Raw genomic sequence first — 22047 nt, 5'->3', positions numbered from 1 at the left:
GGATCTTTGGCTTGATAAATCATAATGAAGCTAGATATTAAGCATGTCCGTGGTACATAAACATTCCTTGTTTTGATTCTGCAGGGTGAACTTCATTTCTTATGATAGGCGCACGAGGGAAGGGAATTATAGTGACTGTGTTTTGATTCTCAGTATTCAGCCAGGTGTGGTCATGCAAAGTCATTGAAGGTCGACTACTTTATATGATAAAGCACATTTGTTGGTTCATTACAAGGTTCAAATAAATATGGACACATGTATTTTAGCGAACTCATTGTATTTGTCCCTTCATTTCATATTGAAAAGCTTAAGACCGATCAATTTTGTATGTGATAGCTTTTTGGCCAACAGATTTTGCTTCTTTTTTTAATTTTTCTTGTGTACCAATTTTTATTTTATTTTTTAATTTTTTATTTGGGATATAGTAGTGTTATTTTGAAGTTCCGTGGATGAATGATCTGTCAACTTTGAATCATAGTAAAGAAATTTCAAGGCAAAAGTCGTAGTTAATTTGATTTATCAATGAATGCATCGAGGCATGATTAAGAATTCACAATTCCACGAATTCATCGAAATTATTAGGCAAAAAATAGGAATAAATGATGTAATTATCCTATATTTTGCCCGGTCGATGAATTAGCAAGTTCGGTTATCATTTCTGTTTATGGGAAGCCTGCAAGATTTCGCAACTCGGGCGAGTCAGCTCACTGAGTCGACTTTTTTTCATTATGCCAGATTATGTTCAATGTTTTGACTTAATTAATTTAATCCTAATGGAGTGAGAGTGAGAGTGAGACAATGCTTCAAAAAACAGTGCAAGAAGAAGAGCTTTTTATTGGCAGAGAGGGCATTTCTCAGGACAGAAGCACATGAATTAATTTGAGTGTAGTACAAATATATTATGCAAGTAAACTACACCATCAATCTTTCTAAGAAACACAACCAAAAACTCATTCAATCCATTTGGGAATGCATAATCTATCTACCACGGATTTTGACACTAAGAGTCCAGTTAATCTTTCCCTCAGGCAAAGGGAGGGACCTTGGCAAGCGCAATGGTACCTCAAACTCCCCGAAAGTTGACAATGGTGTAGGAAGATGCACGTTCTCTGGTTCAATGCTCACACACAGCTGCCTTGCCACCTGCCAAATATCAAATGCTTCATTAGCCAAAGTCCACATCTCAACAAGAAATGTGTGGAAACAACTTCTTAAACAACATTATACCTCAGCCACAAGCTCTTCTTTTGTGACAGGAGAATACAACGCTATGGGATCATCTTCCGTAGCACGAGCCCGGAATTTTTTCTTATCAATCTGCCTCCTCAAAACCTAATAACAAAAACATGTTTTGTAGTTGCATGTAAGAGGAAACCTAATAAGGACAAACAGCTAGGAGGAGATCAAAGTAACATAATTAGACAACCAGAAGTGTAAGTTATCAAGATAGTCTACAAACCAGTCGGGCATTCTCTAAGCGTATTGCTGCCTTCTCATATTCTTTTGTGCTGTCCTCAGTAGTTTTCTTAACTACCTTAATCTCTTCTTCCTCAGGTTGATAAATCTGATCAAGTTACATAATAGGACTAGCATTAATAAGCTTCCTGTGAGCTTCAGAAACCATCCCTATAGTCTGATACTAACTAAACGAGCAAAGTTTGCTAATAGTCGATTTAATTCACAAAGACAAATAACACATATCTCAAAACAAAAAATCAATTGATAACGTAATTTATCAGAAAGTGCAAAAGAAGAAGCAGGGAAGAACCTTGCGTTGTTCCTTGATAAGATATGCATATTTGTCGATGTTTGGAACAGCAAGCAGCTTTGGCATCAAGTGGTTCCGAAAATATCCAGGAGCAACTCTCACTGTCTCTCCAGCTTTACCAAGCTTTTCAATGTTCTGAATCCATATAAACAAACCACTTGCTTATATACGACTAAATCGAAACCGATAATTACATCACTAGCGTCGGGAAATTAGTATGGAACAATATAGCTTTTTACAATCTGCTTACCGTGGTCAGAATAATTTCCAGCTTCCTGTATCTGATTCCTTGAGATGCATATAATAATGGGTTGATAATACGATCCGAAGAGCTTACTTTCGCGTCCTTCACAATATGCCTAATTGCATTTCTTCCATGTTGAAGTAATGCCATCCAGCTGTTCGACAAAATGTCGAAGTGAAAAAAAAAATGTGGCACATGTCAATAAAGTTCTCAACATTAACACATTACCCAGAACAAGCATTCAGAATTAAGAAAGAGACGTACCGAGATTGGAGAGTCGGCCTTTTTCTGCGGCGGAGGACGGTGGCGATCGGCTATTGAAGAAGAAAGGGTTTAAGACGATTTTGATTGATCCTAGTCGTCCAGAGAGAAATGAACAATACCAAGATGGAGCTCAATGGGCCTTATTTCACTATTGGGCCGGTCTAAGCTTCGGTTCATAATCCTAAATAAGATTATTGACTCGAATCAAATCTTGAACCGGTCGTTCAATTAGCTCGAACTCTAGTTAATTGTGGTTTGCGTCGATTTTTATTTGTCTGCGAGCAAAATGAAAAGAGAAGAGGAAGAAGAAGAAATAGTGTGCTTAGAATCGTTCTTCCTCAATGACGAGTAAGTCACTTTCAAGCTCAAAGGATTGTCTTTTATTCGTAATTAGTAAGTTTAAACATTTGGGGTTCCATTTTTTTTGCAGTTATCGATTGACCAAATTCACTTTTGGGTCTCATGTTCTTGAGCTCTACTGTCTTCAATCTGCTTCAAGTAAGTAACTTTTCATCTTAATGTTGCTGTTATTGTTTTTGTTTCACTTCAATCTGTTTGATTATTTCAAAGCTGCATACTTACTGACGATTTGCAAAAAAAAAAAAAAACAGCTGATTTTGATTTGACAGGGCAATTAGTATGGCCTGGTGCAATGCTTTTGAATGAATATCTTTCGAGAAATGCTCAGATGCTTAAAGGGTGTTCCGTTATTGAGTTAGGCTCTGGAGTTGGTATGTGATCATCTTTGAACACAATTTATCTAAAATATGGCCATTTGTATTGACAGTATAGTTTCTGAATAAAGTATCTCAAAAGAAGCTTTTAAGAACTTTCACGCAAGAGGTGTTAAGAAGTGCAATCAAAAAGTTTAGAATTTGAATAGTTTTCACTTCGTTGTTGTTATTATAGTCAGCTGTTGGAAGCTGAATCTTCAAAGAACTTGCTCGCAAGAGATGTTAAGAAGTGCAATAAAAAAGTTTAGAATTCGAACAATTCTCACTTCATTGTTGTTATTATAGTCGGCTGTTGGAAGCTAAAGCTTCAAAGAACTTACTCGCAGGAGATGTTAAAAGTGCAATCAAAAAGTTAAAAACTTGAACGTTTTCACTTCGTTGTTGTTATTATAGTCGGCTGTTGGAGGCTTAAATTGAGAGGGTTTATGCTCCAGCTGATGTTCAAGGATAATTTTATCTGCTAGTGAAAGCTATTTGAAAAATTACATTATCAGAATCATATTTGACTTGAAAGACTTACTGCTGGCATCTTTGCTTATATATAACTGATTTCTGTATTTTGAAATATAGGTATTACGGGGGTCCTTTGCAGCAGATTTTGCCGTCAAGTTGTGTTAACTGACCATAGTGACGAAGTACTCAAGGCAAGGTCTCCAGAAAAACTTATGTGCTGGGAACGCCAACAAATGTTATTTTTCTCTTTCGATAATTTTAAAGTTTGACTATCTATCTTGTTTATATATTTTCAGATATTGAAGAAAAATATAGACCTACATGCAACTTCCGATTATACTGGTGAGGAAAATATAATTGGTTGAAAGAAAAATTTGTGATGATGATGTCTTTTTAACATCTCGTCTGCAGAATTAGCTGCGGAGAAGCTAGAGTGGGGAAATACTGATCAGATTAACCAAATTTCAAAAAAGTACCCTGATGGTTTCGATCTAGTCCTTGGAGCTGATATTTATATCCTTCAAAAAACATTATTACTTGAACCATGTTATAAGAATATGCAAAATTTAGATTGTAAACATTGCTGGTGTTGTGGTTCATACAATCTATGCTCTATAATCTTAAAATGCTCGGATTGTCGACTGCTATCATCAGAGCGTGCATTTCGTCAAATCGTTTTTTAAATTTTTTGATAATAAATCATTTTTTTTTTGTTAATGCTATATTTTGGTAAGATGCCGAATCCGTGCTTCCTATCCCTATGTTTTTTTAAATCAATTCTTTCTACGGAAAATGTCCTTGACAATAATTAAGCTTCCAACAGGCAAGTGTTCCTTTGCTTTTTGATACTGTAGAACAACTCCTCCGAGGGCAAGGAAAACGAAAATTCATTCTTGGTTATGTATCAAGAGCTAAGGTGTAAGTGTTTTCTCGCATATTTCGTTTGGTTTACAGAAGTTTTATCAAGATTAATCATACATATTTCGTTTCGTTTGATTGTGATGTGTTTAATTAATTAAATTTGAAAGAAATTTAAAACAGTAGCTGGTAGGATCTTCCTCTGGTTTTTTTCTTTTTTTCTATTAACAAGTCCTTTTTTCTTGCTTTTGCAGCATGGATGCGTTGGTTCTTAATGAAGCTGCTCGACACGGAATGCTGATAAATGAAGTAGACGGGACCCGATCAGTTGTCGGAAATCTTGAAGGAGTTATATACGAGATCAACCTCAACTAGCAAATTCTAAATCCAATGTACAACATCAGTATTGCATCGGTCTGCTTTTATTATCGTTGAGGACCAAAAGGAGATGGTAGTGACTCTTATATTTTGTAAACCCAGAGTTTTGGTCTGCTTTTTACTGTTATATATAATATCGGATGCTGCTTAAAAGGTCTTTTTCGTCAAAGCAACTTTTACTTGAAAGATAGCTGTGTGAATGAGGGCAAATCCGTCCATCTCTGTATAAGTAGTTCACACGCTAGTAATTTTTGGCGTGTACATAGACATGTCCGAAATAAAAATTTACAATGAATGATAAAATACAAAAAGATCCCTGAGTTTTGACGTATATAATTATTTTTCCTCTCGTATTTAGAAGTGGTAAGGATCCCCCGAAGTTCTTCTCAAACCTACACTTTTTCCCTAGCCGTTAAGTTTGTTAAACAGACGTTACTAATATGCTGATGTCATGTATGGCAACGCAGCATCTTTCGTAAATGGCAAAAATAACCTTCGTTTGAATATCAAGAATGGTTAGTTAATTTAAAATAAAATTACAACTTACAATCTAATGAGATTTCCAAGAGAGTTAAGAATGAAAGCAAATGAAGCTTCTTCAATCTACATGAGAATCAATCACAGAGAAGACGCTATCGAGTACACGAGAAGCTTTCTTTCTCCATTGATTTGTTGTAATCATGATACCCTAAATAGGAGCATTCAAAGCAAATTTAACTAAGATTCTTCGTCTTCTGAGGAATTCTCAGTTGGGAGCTTAAGGCCTTTTCCATACGCAGCAATTAGTAGAGCCTCCGCTCTTCCTGCATATATAACAAATATAACTATATAAGAAGCTAAAGAGGATTCATCCGTTGAACTAAAAAAGATGTTCGTTTTTTCGTTCCTTCTTAAATGTGCTAGGTAACTACTACCATGGTCCTTTTTCCTCTTCAGTTGGGAATCCAATGATGGAAATAACATCGATGCAAGCCTCCGATTATCATCCTGTCAATAACACCAAAATGCTATTCTAAGATTTTACAGAAGAAATGAAACATAAACTTATAAGCAGACACACAACACAACATACTCCGTATAAAATAAAAGGGACAACCTTTGTGCAGCTTCGTCCTGAGAGTTTAAACTCATTCTTCCAGGTGAAGGATGGCACCGGAACAACAGTGAACCCTGACGCAACTAATATCCCTATCCATATTCCATAGTTGAATCCTCCACTCCACCATCCCTTGAATTAAAGAATAGCAAATGATCTTTGGTTCCCAATTTATTGGAGAATCAAGCAAAAAAATCTGTCTAAGAGAGTGAAATCACGAACCTGTTTCCCATCTTTTGGAAATGGGATTGATTGTTCTAAATAAACTGTAGTTCCTGGAATAATAATTAAAAAATTGGGGGAAAAATAAAAAAATTCAGATAAAAGATATTATAGGAGATGACCAAGGATGTAGTATTATTTATGTTCATAAGTACATTCAACTCACGAGAAAAGATACATATCAGAGGCTAAAACCACACTTGACATTTCATATTATAGCTGTTGCACAGTAACACACATAGATAGATAAATTGTGAAAGGGGAGAGAGAGAGAAATATGAGAATACCGATCGGAGCATTTATAGTTCGGATAAGCTGCACAATAGACTTGGCATCTAATCGTTTTCGAACACTTTTTCCGACCAGCATTCGCAAGTAAGGCGAGTCGAATACCTGTTGAGATATTAAAACGACAACAATTAGCTTTGGCCTCTCAAGTGAAATGAAGAATTACCTACTATCACCAGTTTAGGTAAACAAGGTAAAATCCTGATCAAGCAAGAGCTAGACCGATGCAACCAGTAGCTTAAAACTCATTTCGAACCCCATTTACATGACCAAAACTCTTTCCCAAATGATAAAAAATCGTAACAGAAATGGAATTACAAACATTATAACTCGAGCTACAATGAAATAAAGCTTATACTTCCTTTCTAAACTTAACCAACAGCTAAAAAAACAAACTTTCCCTCAAAATTCTGAACCTTGCAAACTTAAAAAGTAGCTTAGTTAGGCCACTACAAAGACAACATTCTCATATCCACAGCCAAAAACCAAAACTAAAAGGCGACCGAAATTTACCTGAGCAGAGCAAGAACAGCCAGAGTCATCAGGTCTCAACACCGCCAAGGCACCAGAAACATCCGGGTCAATACCCAAAACCCAGTCCGAACCCGCATTGTTCGAACTCGGGTCAGTCTCGCTCCCTTCCTCTTTCTGGGGCAAAGGGTAAGAGAGAGATTCCAACCATTTCTCTTTGAAAACACCAGCATCAGCTACCGTAATCTTAACTTTAACCCTTGTCGAAACACGAGACTTTTTGGGCCGTGTAACGATTTCGTCGCTAATACTGTTAATAGTAGTAGCAGTAGTAGTACAAAGGAGCTTGAAATTGGAGGAAGTGAAGAACGATGAAAGGGTTTTGGGTTTAAGCTTGGAAATGAACACTGAGTTCATAAAAATGGTTTTTTGATAGAATTGTTGTGGTGGGTGTTGTGCATAGAGGGTTTCCATGAAAAATTTCAGTGTGAAAAAGAAGAGGGAGACAAAGAGTTACAGAATAATTGATGTTTATGTATGCCTTTCGGCTTTCACTCGGCCAATTTCATTTCCCTTTCCTTTGGAATTTTTAATTACATAGCCTAGTTAATTTCACTGTATATATATATACCCAAGATTTTTTAGAATTTACAGGAAAAAATTTAATCTTTTGGTACAAATCAATTGTCCGAAAATTGGTAGCTTATATAGTACTCCCTCTATCTTCTTCGAATAGATATCTTTTTAAAATATTTTTTCCGTATCAAATTAAATGTTAATATAAATATAATTTTTTTATCACAAATATAAATTTTGACAAATTTAAAAAACATTAATTATGTTTTTTTATTATACCCTCATCATCTTCATCTTCATATCTCCATATACTATTCCTCACAAACTTCACTATCTTCACCCACATATCCATTATGAAGATTTTTTAGTTTATACAATCATAATTATATTAAAAAATGAACTAAAAAATATATTTTATTGATTTATATGAAATTCTCTAAATTAACATCTAATTTAATTTTGGATGGAAGGAGTAACAACTATTCAAAGCTGAAAATAGTACTTCATTCATTTCAAAAAAGGGAGCATATAGCTATTAGTTCCATTCCAACCAGAAACACATAATTTGGAGTCAGAATAACTTTCTCAAAGAACATGTCATGTGTTTGATTCAAATTTGTTACACCAACTCAAAACCAACAAGGTAGAACTACAATAGTCTTTGTTACATTAACATAAAAATCAAAGCTCAAGTCCTGTCTGACGATAAGATTTGATTGGTAATGATTCAATGTAGCAGCTTTCGGAGCTGAACTACAGATTTGATATAATAACAATTGCTAGTCCCGGTCAGCATCTTCTATTTCTTCGTCCTCAGGTACACCACGAAGATAGAGAACATTGTTGCATCTGCATAGAATATTCACCAAACCAGATATGAAGTCAGTCCGACCAAACAGGATTTAGATACTAAAATTTCTTCAAAACTGTACCGAGTACCCATACATAGCATGTAGTTAAGCCGAACATGGCAATGCCTTAAATAAAACCAATTATTACTTTCATAAGATTTTTGTTTTCTGCTTTTAAGTCTCCATTTCTCCCTCCTAACACCTGAGCAGGAGATCCACTCAAACATTGCATATAATCTCTAGCAGCAGAATCTCATGAATCATGACCAACAGCTTTTAAAAAAAGTTGATAAAAAAAGTTATGGGGTTCGAAGCATAAGCACTAAGAAGAAGCCGTATCTTAAAGCAGTGGTTAGTGTGGGAGTATAAAGCAGACTCCATTCTGAAATGACAAGCTAACAACAGCATCGGTAACCCTAAAGAACAACATACCTCTACCTAATTTTTCTCAGTATGCTTATAAACGATCAAAAGGGTATCTAGAGTCTCACTACAAGTCTCACTACAGAGTTTCTGAGCATTTACAGTGTTCCTAACACAAAGTTCGTGTTTTGAAACGAGAAAAGAAATCTAGTACAGAAGAAAAAAACATTTAGCAAGGATTAAGGAGTCTCAAATTTTGAGAAACAAACCTGATCAGAATTTCACCCAGATTTCCTGTGAATTGCCCATCAATATACTCTTCGGCATTACCCAGCTGCATATGCAATTCCGAAATGTTAGCAAACCAAATGTACAATCAAAGAGGCTCAAACAGACACGAAAACTATCTATCGCGCCTAGCCTGCTCAAGTTTCAAGATACGAGCATATGTCCCTAGTTAAAACAATACATAGCAGTAGGGTCGGCTCACTGACCATAAGAAAATAAGTAAAAGATGATTCAGCTCAAACATATTGGTATGGAGCCACTACAAATACAAATACACGAAATAAAGTACTACAATATTAATTAAGTAAAAGAGAAACAAAGGGTTTACCTGCAGATTCATGTAGGAATCCACCGAAGCAAGAAAACCTGAGTGAGTGCAAAGCGACCAAAATCAAGCTCAAGATAATTCCCAAATCCCAACAATATATGACCAAATAATTTTATAAAATCAGCAAATCCCAAATCCATCCATTAGTATAAAGAAGGGGAAACCCCAAAACAGAAAACCTCACCTTTGTATTCCATTCCCCATTTGAGCTTCACGATGACAGTTTTTCCGGTCAAATTGTTCAGAAACGGTTTAGGGTTAACTGGTATGGTCTGCGATAATTTCAAACAAAACAAAAATTCAAAAATCAAGCGAAATACATATACCCATTTGCTTCATCAAAGAAAAGAAACAACAACATAAACAACATATATGGAAAAACTAAGAAACAAATCGAAAATTTAAACACATATGAGCAAAGTACTCACCGCCATTGGAGTCTGAGAGCAAATAGAGCTATCGAACTGCGAACCGTTCTAAATAGCCGGTTTAATATCTTTATTACACTCATCATCCCTTAACTCTGAATTTTATACCATTTGGATCCCTATACTTAAAAGAGGCACGAACGGATCCGTGAAACTTCAGTCCCTGTGTCAGCTAAGTCCTTGCCATGATCCGAGCCCACTTACCCATTTTAATATATAAGAATAGGAAAAAAAAAAATAGTTAAGAAATTGATTGGTAATCAAATTATTATGTTAGAAAAAAGTAATCGGTATTTATTAAAAATAATTGTGTTTAAATTAAAAATCTCTATATTATCTATAAAATGATTGAAAATAAAAGATATCCATATCGTCTATAAGAAATCAGTGGGAGTGATCAGGATACTACAATTTTGAAAACCCTATTTTTATAGATATTTACCGCTAGGAAGCCACTGTCTGACCCAAAAAGCCGTCCAAAACAAAGCTACGTAACACTCAAGAAAGAAAACCGGCAGATTTTGATAGATTTTTTACCGATAAGTCGACTATTTAATTCTCGGTATCACCGAAAACCGGCGTAACGTTCAAGAAATAAAGATGGAAGAATCTGCTTTAACCTTGAAGTCCTCTGATTTGGATGATTACGTGAAAGACAAAGGCTTTCCCGTCGTTTACTTTTACGATCCCTTGTATGTATTTTCGGAATCTTATCCCTCACGTTTAGATGGGAGCTTGTTCTGTTTATACTGATTAACGTTCCTGGTTTTTGCTTTAGGTGTGACCATTGTGAGGAGGAGTCGACTCCATGGGTATTATCTTAATTTCAATCATTTTCGTACACTCTAAAATGTGTTAAGACCATTTTTAGTTTGATTGATATTCTGCAGTTTGAGAGGTTAGCACAGTTGTCCAATGGGGAGTTTTTTCTGGCGACAGTAAATGCACGCGTAGAAAAAGGCCTTAAAGCTCGATTTGGCATGTTTGGCTGCCCCACAATCTATATTTTCATGGATGGAGGTAAAAGGGTATGGGAATTCAAAGGTCCCAGAGCTACATATCGATTTTTGGAGTGTGTTCGCAGAATACGTTACACTTTCCCCTGTCAAGTTTCAATTGATGAACCGCTCCCTGTGGATATCAATGAGACTAAGATTGTAAGTATTTCATGAATGTAACATTTCGTTTTATGTTTATAATTTTATCCGGGTGTTTTAAATTTTAGGTCGGTTATTTTCCTAAATTCGATGGAGAAGCGTATGACTGTTTCCTCAAAGTCGCTGGAAAATTTCAGTCGGAATTTGATTTCCTTGCTAAAGTGTCATCATCTAGTCCTGTTGTTTCTGTTTACGACAATGACAACAAAGTGAAGGGATCTTTTGACAAGGTGTCCATATTTCTCAAAGTGGAATCAACATCTTTAATAGTTAAACAGTGACTTAAGTTTGTGCTTTTGCAGGAGTTCGATGTTAATGTCCTAGTTGAATTTGTTGAAAATTTTACCACACCTGTAATGTACGAGCATGATTCACGACTTGCAGGCAAATTTTTTCACAGTGAGGTTGAAAATGATAAGGTAATTCACAAACTAATCTCTAGTTTCCTTATATGCTGATTTGATTTTATGGATCAGAATAATCGTCTTGGACATTTCTGGGTCGTACATAAAGAAAGCATAATGCGATGCAAACGAAGATGTATATGATTATTTTAAATTACATTTCAACTTTAAATTAGTCTTCTAATAAATTTCAATTAAAATTGGTAGGCTATGTTGTTCCTCAACGATGACGATGATAGTAAAAATTTCAAATCAGAATATTGGAAGTTTGCTACGAGAAACCAAAGAAAAGGCATCAACATAAACTTTATGTTAGGGTACATTGAGACTAGCAAGAATGCATTTAAGGTTCGTATCTATTTTTCTGTCTCGTTGTTATTGGTGAAAGGAGCAAAATAAATTTTCCATTCTAATGACGACTTGTTTCTTTTCTTTTTCAGTATTTCCAACTTCATAAGAGGCGAGGGCCTTTCATTGTCATCAAGAAACTCATGGGCGAAATATATGTGAGTTAAAATTTGGAGAAATCTAAGTACGTTAAAAAATGGATGAGAGAGTTCAAGGTGATACGATGCATACGCCCACTTATTTGTTTATGATTAACTCTTTTTGTCAAGATTTTTTATTTTGCTTCTTATGTTCTCCAATTTGATCATGTGTTTACTATTATTGGAAAATGTGCAGGCTGGCAAAGTAGAAAAATATGAGCCACAATTGAACCTTGTCGAACACGTGAAGAAGGTTATTCCTCATACCTTTCAGAAGAAGGTTATGGACGCTGGGAATGGTGTGTATAATGTGTCATTTTCTTGTTGTCGATCATATACTGTCATGACAAAATAAATTTTTGATCTTCTGATTAACATAGATTCTGAATTCTGATACAGTTCCTTTAATATGCATGTTTGAATATTTGGAATGCCTCTGGATTTTTTAATCTAATAGATGGCACCCATTAATGAAAATTTATTGTTATTCAGCTTATAATCCCATAAATAATAAATCTTGATGCCTATGAAGGGCCTAAATGATGTTGTGACATTGTATCCTGTCTATAGAATTAAGCTCTTTAGAGTTCTTTTGATTTTTAATGGACAGTGTATTTTTACTCTTTAACTTTATGCTAAATTTTTATTTTTATATTATCATATAATTAGCATATCAATTTTACTGTGATCATAAATAAAAAAGTAAAAAAAATGCAGACTGATATGTACTCTTTGATTGTTTCCGTTAATATAAGGCTTATAATATGCTGATATTTTCCATGTTTTGCTCAGTTTTTCTGTTGTTGGGCCCTTGGTGTGATTGTGGTCATTGCAAATTTGTGGCTGAAACACTCAATGCAGTTGCGAATGAGGTTAAACAGAATAGGACTGACATTGTAATTGCCAAGTTGGTACGTCTCTATTTTCTCGAAATTGTTGTTATTTCTTGGGAATTCTTATTTAGATTGCTATTATATGTAATTGAAATATATGCAGCCAAAAACAAAAGATCTTTGTGGAGATGAAAGATGGTTTCTGAAGCTGTTTGAAGACACCAAGAAAAGTGGTACGAATGAAATTTGAAACCCTTGTACATGCTAATTTTGCAGGAATTTTGCTCGGTTGTCGATTCTCCGCATCTTCGGGAGAAAATGTTGTCCGTTTTACATAAGTTGAGCACTCTCGATCCAGGAGATGCGACATCCTTTGTCTTCAAGAGGGCTCACCAAAGCAACTTAAAGGTGTATGAACATGAAGCGATCTCAACAAAGAAACTCGTGGATTTTATTAATCAGTACGACATTCGATTTGGTTTGATTACACCAAACCAAATGACGTGCATCTTCCGACTCCAAAGGAAAAAACCTCCCTGCAATATTTATACACAAACAACTATGGAACTGTCAACTGTTCTATGTATAGCAGGGTTTAATTTCTTTATTATTACACTCATCGTCCCTCAACTCTGCTACCATTTGGCTCCCTGTACTTAAAAGATATACGGATGGATCCGTCAAACTTCATCCCGTGTGTCAGTCAGCTTAGTTCTTAGCCATCCAAGCCCAAAATCTCGTTATAATAGATTTTTGGTATTTCATAAAGACTCGATCCAGGGATAACTATATGAGGCCCAACGGCACATTATAAAAAACCTTATTGTAAATCGTTTGAAATTATATTATTTGATTTAAAAGTAAAATAAAAATAATTGAATGAACTTTAAAATGTACTTACTTACTACTCAAAGGATGCTTCTAGAAGAAGATATTTTTATAAGACTGTCCATGTCCCACGATGACAACTAAACAAAATAGAAACATTGCCGAATCCGAAAACTATGTATACAACAAATTAAAGTGGTAGATTGAAAGATGTCAGTTGAACGATTCCTGATAATTAAGTTCCAAATTCCAATTCATTACTTAACATAATCTCGCTCTAGGATAAATGCAATCGTTCTACTGTCTTGCCGGTTTGAATTGAATAATAAAATCCATGTTTTTCATAAAATAAAATAAAAACTTAAATTAGCATTAAAAATACATAATTAATATAACTGTAAAAAAATTAACTTTTAATTAACTATTAAATAGAATATATTTTATAATTTAAATTTATTCAAATAATAATTAAATATATGTCCATTTAAATAAATATAAAAATATAAAATATTATCTCTTTTGATAAAAAAAAATCATAATAATTGACTTATTAATCACTTTTTTTTTTTTTATGCTGAAGTCACCTAAAAAAACTAAAGTAAACCTAAAAAAACTTATTAATCACATTCAATACATTACTAAAGTAAGTAAGTAACATAAAAAAATACATTCCTAAATAACATAAGAAAAATTATTAATAAAAGTATTCTGTTTTTTTATTTTTTTATTTGGGTGTTAAAGTTTTCTCTCTCTCTCTTTTTTTCATTAATGAGCAATTTTATTAGTTTTTTTTTTTAATGTTAAATGAAATGAGCATAGCTAGAGTCAACAAATAAATAAGTAAATAAATAATAAAAGAAAAGGTGCTAACCTTCCAACAGAAAACTACCTACCACCAATTTTCCCCCTCTCTCTCTACTGAGAGGCAAAATTGATTTCTCAGAGAGATAGAGAGAGACACCAATCAAGTTAACCTAAAAATTTAATTTTTAAGACTAAATCACATTCAACACAACCACATATATTACTATAATATATATATATATATATATTATATACACGTTGAAGTCCTGGCCTTCACGTTTCGGTTCACCTTCTATTCTTCAGCTTCATTCATCTATCTACCATTTCTTGGCGCTTCTATATTTTCCCAGAATTCTGATTTTCTTAATCAAGAACCCTAATTTCAGGTTTGTATCTTCCTCAAGTTTTTATTTTTTTTAAGGAAAAAAATGGTTTTTTTAATCAACAGAAAAAATGGGTTTTGATTTTGTGCTGTTTTGGTGCCTGAATTCAAGTTGGTAGTTTCTGAATTCAAAGTTGACAATACTTGACACAGAAGAGGGGATAACATGTGTTGAAATTCAATTGGGAAAGAGCTTGAATATGATTGTTTCTATGGAGCATTGATATTTTTCTTGTGGTCGTCTATATATGTTTGTTTTTATCGAAACTAATTGATAGTGCAATTTCGTGTTATTGAGGTACTAGTTGGATCATCTGATGGAAATGAATTTGTGTTCATGAATATTTCCAGGTGTCAATCATCATGTCGAGTTTGGAAGAACCACTTGGTTTTGACAAGCTGCCAAGCATGGACACTATTGATAGGATTCAGAGGTTCTCAAGTGCTTGTCGGCCTACAGCTGACGATATGGGAATCGGAAACTGCTGGATTGAAGGGAGGATTTGTAGCACTTCTAATAGCTGTAGGTCAGTGATATATCATGAATAACTTCACTCCTCGTGATCGCCGTCTACGTGAATTTCTATTATAGTTGGTTATGTAAGAAAATGGCTGGATTTTTATTCGTTGCAGTGAAGATGAGGAATTCCCCTGGAGAAAACATGCAAAAAGTGCTTCCCATAATGAATCCTTCAAGCGAAGGACGCCGAGCATTGGAAGAACTCACATATATGGACAAGTTTGTGATTCATACTTCCCGACTCATCAATATGACTCACACTGTAACGACAGTGACATTAGGGATATGACAAATAAGGTATTTCAGTAATAATCTTGTCTGATCACCATGAGCCTCGATTTACCTTTTTATATGAATCATCGTTTTCGCCCTCTGCATTTCAATACTTTACTTACTTGAGTTGTTAACAAGAGTCTTTTACTTCACAAAACAGTTCTTCAGAGGAATACCTAAATTTGTGAAGATAGTAGAAGTAGGTCCAAGGGATGGATTACAGAATGAGAAAAATACGATACCTACAGCCATAAAGGTTGAATTGATTAGTAGATTGGTATCTACTGGCCTGTCAGTTGTAGAGGCAACAAGTTTTGTATCACCCAAATGGGTTCCTCAGGTAATCTGGCTCTTTTGACAGAATATATAAGTAAATTCTTCTTCTTTCAATCTATCTATCTATCAACACATGTATGTTATCTTTCAGGCAACTCAACCCCCATTTGAAATCGTTCTAACATCCTTTGGTTTATTTCATAGCTGGCAGATGCTAAGGATGTAATGGAAGGAGTTCGGAATATAGATGGAGCTAGATTTCCTGTTCTTACACCTAACTTAAAAGTAGGTAAATTCTCTCGCTGATCGAATAAACCAACACTTAAAATATTATCACTATATTTTGACCGGGATTGTCTGCATCGTCTAGGGCTTTCAAGCAGCCATGGCAGCCGGTGCTAAGGAAGTAGCTATTTTTGCATCTGCTTCTGAGTCATTTTCCAAGTCAAACATAAACTGTACCATTGAAGAAAGTTTGGTTCGCTACGAGGCAGTTACTCGTGCTGCGAAAGAGCTCTCAATTCCTGTGCGAGGGTATGTCTTATTCCTCTGTTCTGATTACTTTTTGGTTAATGTTCTATTTATTCCTATACTTCTCATTGTAATCAACTTCTGATGAAATATTTCAAATGTTTAGTCCATCGGTTACTCATGTGTATTTCAGTTATATATTTTCTGTTTCTGAGATAGGTATTACTTTCTGACAGGTATGTATCCTGTGTTATCGGCTGTCCAGTGGAAGGAATGATATCTCCTTCGAAAGTAGCATATGTGGCTAAGAAATTGCTTGATATGGGCTGCTACGAGATATCTCTTGGTGACACAATTGGAGTTGGAACCCCAGGTTGTTACTATATTTTTCACAAACTTAGAAAAAACATGACATTCTGAGAATGGTTCTGACTTTCTTCTACTCTTTGTTTTCTTTTTTCCTTTGTGACAGGTACTGTTGTCACTATGCTTGATGCTGTAATGTCTGCTGTTCCCATGGAAAAGATTGCTGTCCACTTCCATGATACTTATGGGCAATCCCTTGCAAACATTTTAATCTCTCTCCAGGTAAACTAAAAAAAAAAAATAGAATAATGTGTGTTGTCTTTCCGATACTTGGCTAGTATTCTCATGCGAAATTCCGTGTTTCATATTTGAATAGATGGGGATAAGCGCTGTAGATTCGTCTGTAGCAGGATTAGGTGGCTGTCCATATGCAAAGGGAGCAACTGGAAATGTTGCCACAGAAGATGTTGTGTACATGCTCCATGGTCTCGGTGTAAAGACCAATGTGGACTTGACAAAGCTCATGTCTGCTGGGGATTTCATCAACAAGCACTTGGGTCGTGTAACCGGTTCCAAGACTGCCACTGCATTGAGCCGTGTAGCAGCTGATCCCTCAAAGATCTGATGAATTTACAAATTACAGCGACTGAAACGTAAACCACACGATAGCACTTTCAGTTGTCATGTACTATATCATTTTCCCATTTATTTATCAGAACTACAAGGTATCCATCAATGGATCCAAAATTATCATTACTCTTATACTTATTATAAGTTCCTGTACTGCAAAAAAGTGTGCGGGTTATATCTCCCTTAAATAAAGCTTTTCCACTTAGGTTTCAACGGATGCAAAGTAAAACAGTATATTGTTTTTGTTCGAGTCTTCTCCTTCGGGTGATATAAACAAGGCTACAACTCTGTAGGAGTCTAAACAAGCCTACAACTCGGGATAAGCTCTTAACAAGACTACAAGTCGGTAGACTCCCCCGTCTACAACTCGGTAACTCTGCTTGCTGTCTTCATTTATTTAGAATGTTTCTCTCCGTTTTCTATGTTCATCCTTAAGAACAACAACACGATTATCAAAAAAAAAAAAAAAGAAAAAAAAAAGAACAACACGGAGAAAGCTATGATTCTGGCCAACAAAGACCCAACTCAATGGATAATCAATCTGCTCTTCATTCTCTCGTTAAACTGTTTTAATTTAACGCCTATATATTGCCTTTTGGTTTTTAAAAGCAGAGAGAGTAACCTAATATTATGAAGTTCCACATGGAGCTTCAAGCCAAGCAAATGAATATGAGTGTCATTCTCGTCATCTCAACACTGCTCCTTCGAGAAAAATCATCGGTTGTTTAAAATTTTTCACCAACCAGAGTTACCGAGTTGTAGACTTGGACACAACGAGGAAAAGCTGTTTCACTAACAAACTCGGTAACTCTGAAGTCGTTCATTCAGCAAAATTGATAAACAAAAATTCTACAAATCCAGAGGGAAAATTTGATTCAACATGATTAATACCGTAACGGTTATTTGACATGAAGGACCCAAATGCAAGAGAAAACTAAAGTTAAGGATCCAAGTGAATGAAGTATACATCCTAGATCCAAATCCAAACTTATGAAAAGTGTAGGGACCTGAAGTGTCGTTATCCAATAATTTAATAATGAAGTAGTTGAGATCCCAATGATGATATATCATCGTTACTTTTGACCAAAAAAGGTGTAAAAGGGGTCAAAAGATAGGGAGGGACACACTCCTAATTGCTTGGCAACATAAAGTATGTATGTGTTCGTTTCTTTCTCTGCCTTAATAATGTGTTTATATTGCACATTTGTTCTAGAATTAGCAATCTAATGAGCGAGACGATTGAATATATACAAAATTATAATAACATGTGCCGTTAGAGTTCTAATGTAACAAATCAGCTCTTGGCACGCCAAAAAACAAATGCCACGCGAATTTATCGCTTTGATGACTAGAAGAGCACCGTATTGACGTCTGTGGCACCGATTTAATGTGTGGTCGTTGTTTGTTTGGAGCATACTCAACACGTAACGAACAAAACGTTAATTATTGTGGGTCAATACATCTAATCAAAGGTGTGGCACTCTCGAGTGTCACTTATTTTCAAAGGGTGGTGTGTATATGTATGTGTGTGTTCATAATGGTAAATGGTGGGTCTTTCACTTTCTTCCTTTATAGAATTTTGTCTTGTAAGTTTCTAAGTAACTCATCTGTTGCCTAAAAGCAAAGTGTGAAATTATTTTAGATAGGAGCAGAGCAATACAATAGAATGCCTGAAAGCAGGGGAACATAAAAGTATTATTATAGCAGCTGCGTTATACAGTAATTATCAATCTCTAATGTGTCCATGAAGCTGCTTTCAACCCAAGCTTCTCTCATATACTGAATCTTGTTTGCGTAAATTAGTCGTGTGCTTGGAGCGTGTTCTGTCGTTCTCTAGACACCCTCAAAACGCGTAGTTCTTTTGCCATTTTTAGTGAAAAACACATATTTTAAAAATATTTTAAGCGAGACGGATCATGCTTTAGACACCCGACGAACATATAAAATATTTGATTTGCTCAACTATTAGTCTATTACTATTAATCTCATAGGATTCGAATTAGAGTCAACATTGACTCATTGGTCTGAATAAAATCATGCAGACCGTACAGGTTGACCCCAATCCAAACCGAATTAACCATGTTTAAAGTATTGGACGTTTACTCAAGAAAAGTAAAAAGTTTCAACTTTTACACACAACCATCCATCTTTGTCGAGCTCCACTTATACACAAGAGGTAAAAAAAGCATTCTTCATTGACAGAAATCCATGCCCTATTAAATGTGTTAGATTAAAAAAGCCTTATAATACATGAAGTAATTAAAGAAGAGATATTCATTAATCATTCTGCCAAGTTTTTCATCACTCCATTTGGGTCCCTCTTTGAAAGTTTGAGCAAAAAACCAATCAACATTCAATATGTCTTTTTTGTAGAAAATATTTTGCTATTAATTTACAGTGACTAAATCATTCATCCAGATTGATACTCAAGTTTAAAGAGTCTTGATTTTTTTATACAGAGATTTTTTTTTCTTATCAACGTGATCAAGTTAAGATGTGTCGATTATGTTCGACCTCATATGAAATTTTTAACCCTCCAACCTACAAAGAACCATAGATGACGAGGTTTTACATTCATCTATTATTAGAAGGTTACGATGCTAGTCGTGTCTATTACAAAAAACGTCTAAAGTTTCAAATACAAGCATCAAAATTGTTCATTGGTTCATTTGTTGGCCGGAGCATATGCTCGAACACTTTCAAAAGACATGTTTTTTTATTAAAGATGTCAAAAATACACTCATTTTAAGAGTGTCTGGAGATATGAACGCACCCTAATTTTGCTAGTTGAAAATTGGAATAATTTTTTTTTCCTTTCTATAATATGGACATGCATATATATATATTGAGGATATTTTTTTTTTGAGGATATATATATATATATATATGTTTTAGTCAATCCAATATATTTTTCAATTACTATGACAACAAGAGTCCAAGAAAATAGCATGTAAGGATAATAAAGCTACCATGAACTTGCAATATTTACTGTATTAAGACTAGATGACGACTATTGACAAATTACCAACACAAAAAACTCTTTCCCTGGATATATATACTACCTATTGAAAACCACTGGTAATAAAGAAAAAACTTATTGTTACATTTCTCTCTCAATCTCTCTGTGTCTCTCCCAATCTCTAAAAAATCTACGGTGAGTGCATCAGAGAGTTTTCCAAGTAAAAGAGTAACATAACATAACATGGGCATCCACCAAACAAGTAAACAACCTCTGCACAAAATTTAATTCTTCCCTGCTCTGATGCACCAAAACCTATGCAATTCAGCAATTTGACCTCTCTCTCTCCCTCTCTTCATTGACTCTTCTCCTCATTTTCAGAGCTCAAACTCTAATAAGGTCTCTTCAGTCCTGAATCCCCCATCACATAAAACCTACACCTAAACCAAATCACATACCTAGAGAATCTCTTCTCTCCTTCTCTTAGACAATTTCACAAACATTAAAAAGGCAACCTTTCTTTTGGAGACCTTCCAATCCATTCCCCAAAAAACAAAACTTTCTGTTAAAAGGGTTTCTTCCTTTATCAAATTTAAATAAAGGGTTGTTGTTGGTTCCATTTTTAATTTCACTATTCCTCTCAAAGTCTCTATTTTATATTTTTTAAAGAGAAAAAAAATGAAGAAACAATGGAGTTTGAGAATAATTAGAAGAGGGTTCGTGTGTTTTTCTTCTATGCTGTTAGTTTTGGTTTTATTTTTATTTTTAGAAACTATATTTTGGGTTGATGCATCTACAAGAATGGCGAGTACTCTCAAATCTGGTTCAGCAAGTTCTCTTCAGCAGCAAAAACAAGCTACTCTGTTTTCTTCTTATAACTCTAAATTTGGAGCAGACGTTAATGGCGATGAAGTTTTTGGTAATGACAAGAGAAGAGTACATACTGGTCCAAACCCTTTACATAACAGATGAGCTTAATTAGGATCTGTACAAGATTTTATTTCTTTTTCTTATCTCTCAAGCTACTGTGTAGTAATAATTTTTTTTCTTTTTTGGCATGTGTTGAATATTTTTAAGGAATTATTGTTAAAAATGTGGAGGAGAATTGATTGATTTTTGTAGTGAATGTTGTTAATATCTTTGTACTGTAAATGGAAATAGTGTTTTTATTTATTTAATTTCGGTTTATTATGAAAAGAAAAAAAAAAAAGCATTGCTTTCCTGCCATTAATGGAGACCTTCATTTCAACAGTGTGATTTGCTATTTCTTGGTATAGTTTGTGATTTACTTTTAAAGTGTTAGGTAAGTCAATTTAAGTTAATTGTAAGGGAGAAATTTGCGTAATAACACATACTCCCTCGTAGCTCAAAGCGATGAGTCTTAGCGCATCTAGATTTGCCGTTTAACTCTGGATGATCGAATATCTCGTACTTATGTTATGGCATTTCTCCTTATGAGGATATTGTATGCTTCATGGATGAAATTGGACTAGTGATAATAAGACAAGTTTTGAACCCTAAGCTTCTTGCATCTTGGAATTTGTTTGATACTTGACCAATAATTAAGAAGTCAACCAAACTCTCAAATCATGTTTTAACTCTGAACTACAAAAACACTAGTAGTTAGGGGGAAAAAAATCTTTAATTGAATAGTTATAGGCTTATAGCACCAATAAACGAACTTTCTTTTCCATCCCGCTATATATTTTGCCTAATAAATTCAATAAATTTCAATAAATTTGCGGTGGAACTTGGCGCACATCCGGTTCGCGTACATCTCTCATGTCATTTACAGTCCTATCCTTTACTTCTTCAATTTTTTTCTCCCATCCAAGGGTAAATTTGTCAAAAAAGCAACGGATGTATACGGATGTACAAAATCCGGATATACATGAAGCATGCCTCATGAATTTGTGGAAAATTGAGTTCGTTTATCACGTCCTCTTAATTGAAATGCTACTTCTTTCTTCTTCTTTTAGGTCAAGCTACATTTAGATGTGATCAAGTTATAGTCTTCTAATCCCCCATATTTTAGAAACATACAATTACCCCTTCTTTGATTGAAATAGAGGTAAAGTATAGCATTGATTAAAAAAACAAAAGGGT

General features: G+C 34.7%; 6 protein-coding genes across 7 annotated transcripts; 3 read left to right on the top strand and 3 right to left on the bottom strand.

Moving 5' to 3' along the window:
* Positions 1 to 978: 978 nt before the first annotated feature.
* Positions 979 to 2162, bottom strand: LOC139882586 (uncharacterized). The gene is made up of 5 exons (XM_071866875.1): positions 2019 to 2162; positions 1769 to 1903; positions 1460 to 1564; positions 1228 to 1332; positions 979 to 1143 (listed from the first exon to the last, which is right to left on the bottom strand). The coding sequence occupies exons 1-5, from the start codon at positions 2160 to 2162 to the stop codon at positions 979 to 981; spliced, it is 654 nt and encodes a 217-aa protein (XP_071722976.1).
* A 400-nt stretch (positions 2163 to 2562) lies between these two features.
* LOC139882602 (uncharacterized) lies at positions 2563 to 4696 on the top strand. Its single transcript, XM_071866890.1, is given in 7 exon segments — positions 2563 to 2624; positions 2707 to 2774; positions 2888 to 3007; positions 3581 to 3654; positions 3760 to 3976; positions 4276 to 4381; positions 4576 to 4696. Coding segments are annotated over 7 exon segments (768 nt in total).
* A 720-nt stretch (positions 4697 to 5416) lies between these two features.
* Positions 5417 to 7704, bottom strand: LOC139882600 (Holliday junction resolvase MOC1, chloroplastic-like). The gene is made up of 7 exons (XM_071866889.1): positions 7632 to 7704; positions 6819 to 7183; positions 6305 to 6410; positions 6018 to 6070; positions 5796 to 5927; positions 5614 to 5686; positions 5417 to 5502 (listed from the first exon to the last, which is right to left on the bottom strand). Exons 1-7 carry the CDS (start codon positions 7702 to 7704, stop codon positions 5417 to 5419), a joined length of 888 nt encoding a protein of 295 aa, XP_071722990.1.
* A 427-nt stretch (positions 7705 to 8131) lies between these two features.
* On the bottom strand, positions 8132 to 9379 carry LOC139882606 (probable small nuclear ribonucleoprotein F). Its single transcript, XM_071866894.1, has 4 exons — positions 9367 to 9379; positions 9183 to 9220; positions 8836 to 8900; positions 8132 to 8201 (listed from the first exon to the last, which is right to left on the bottom strand). Exons 1-4 carry the CDS (start codon positions 9377 to 9379, stop codon positions 8132 to 8134), a joined length of 186 nt encoding a protein of 61 aa, XP_071722995.1.
* Positions 9380 to 10210: 831 nt separating this feature from the next.
* On the top strand, positions 10211 to 12742 carry LOC139882599 (protein disulfide-isomerase-like). The gene is made up of 10 exons (XM_071866888.1): positions 10211 to 10302; positions 10389 to 10422; positions 10501 to 10767; positions 10836 to 10997; positions 11070 to 11186; positions 11379 to 11519; positions 11612 to 11677; positions 11856 to 11958; positions 12452 to 12570; positions 12656 to 12742. The coding sequence occupies exons 1-10, from the start codon at positions 10211 to 10213 to the stop codon at positions 12740 to 12742; spliced, it is 1188 nt and encodes a 395-aa protein (XP_071722989.1).
* Positions 12743 to 14869: 2127 nt separating this feature from the next.
* LOC139882590 (hydroxymethylglutaryl-CoA lyase, mitochondrial) lies at positions 14870 to 16977 on the top strand. Of its 2 annotated transcripts, none has more exons than XM_071866879.1 (8): positions 14870 to 15033; positions 15140 to 15323; positions 15460 to 15639; positions 15780 to 15860; positions 15946 to 16109; positions 16283 to 16419; positions 16519 to 16634; positions 16729 to 16977. In XM_071866879.1, exons 1-8 carry the CDS (start codon positions 14870 to 14872, stop codon positions 16975 to 16977), a joined length of 1275 nt encoding a protein of 424 aa, XP_071722980.1. The 2 variants fall into 2 exon arrangements, with proteins under 2 accessions (XP_071722980.1, XP_071722981.1); XM_071866880.1 differs by having other exon boundaries at positions 15140 to 15331; positions 15468 to 15639.
* Positions 16978 to 22047: the final 5070 nt, after the last annotated feature.

Source organism: Rutidosis leptorrhynchoides, unplaced genomic scaffold (assembly GCF_046630445.1).
Source record: "Rutidosis leptorrhynchoides isolate AG116_Rl617_1_P2 unplaced genomic scaffold, CSIRO_AGI_Rlap_v1 contig289, whole genome shotgun sequence".
In the NCBI taxonomy this organism is placed as follows: Eukaryota; Viridiplantae; Streptophyta; class Magnoliopsida; order Asterales; family Asteraceae; genus Rutidosis; species Rutidosis leptorrhynchoides.
This window is presented reverse-complemented; position numbering and strand designations above follow the sequence as displayed.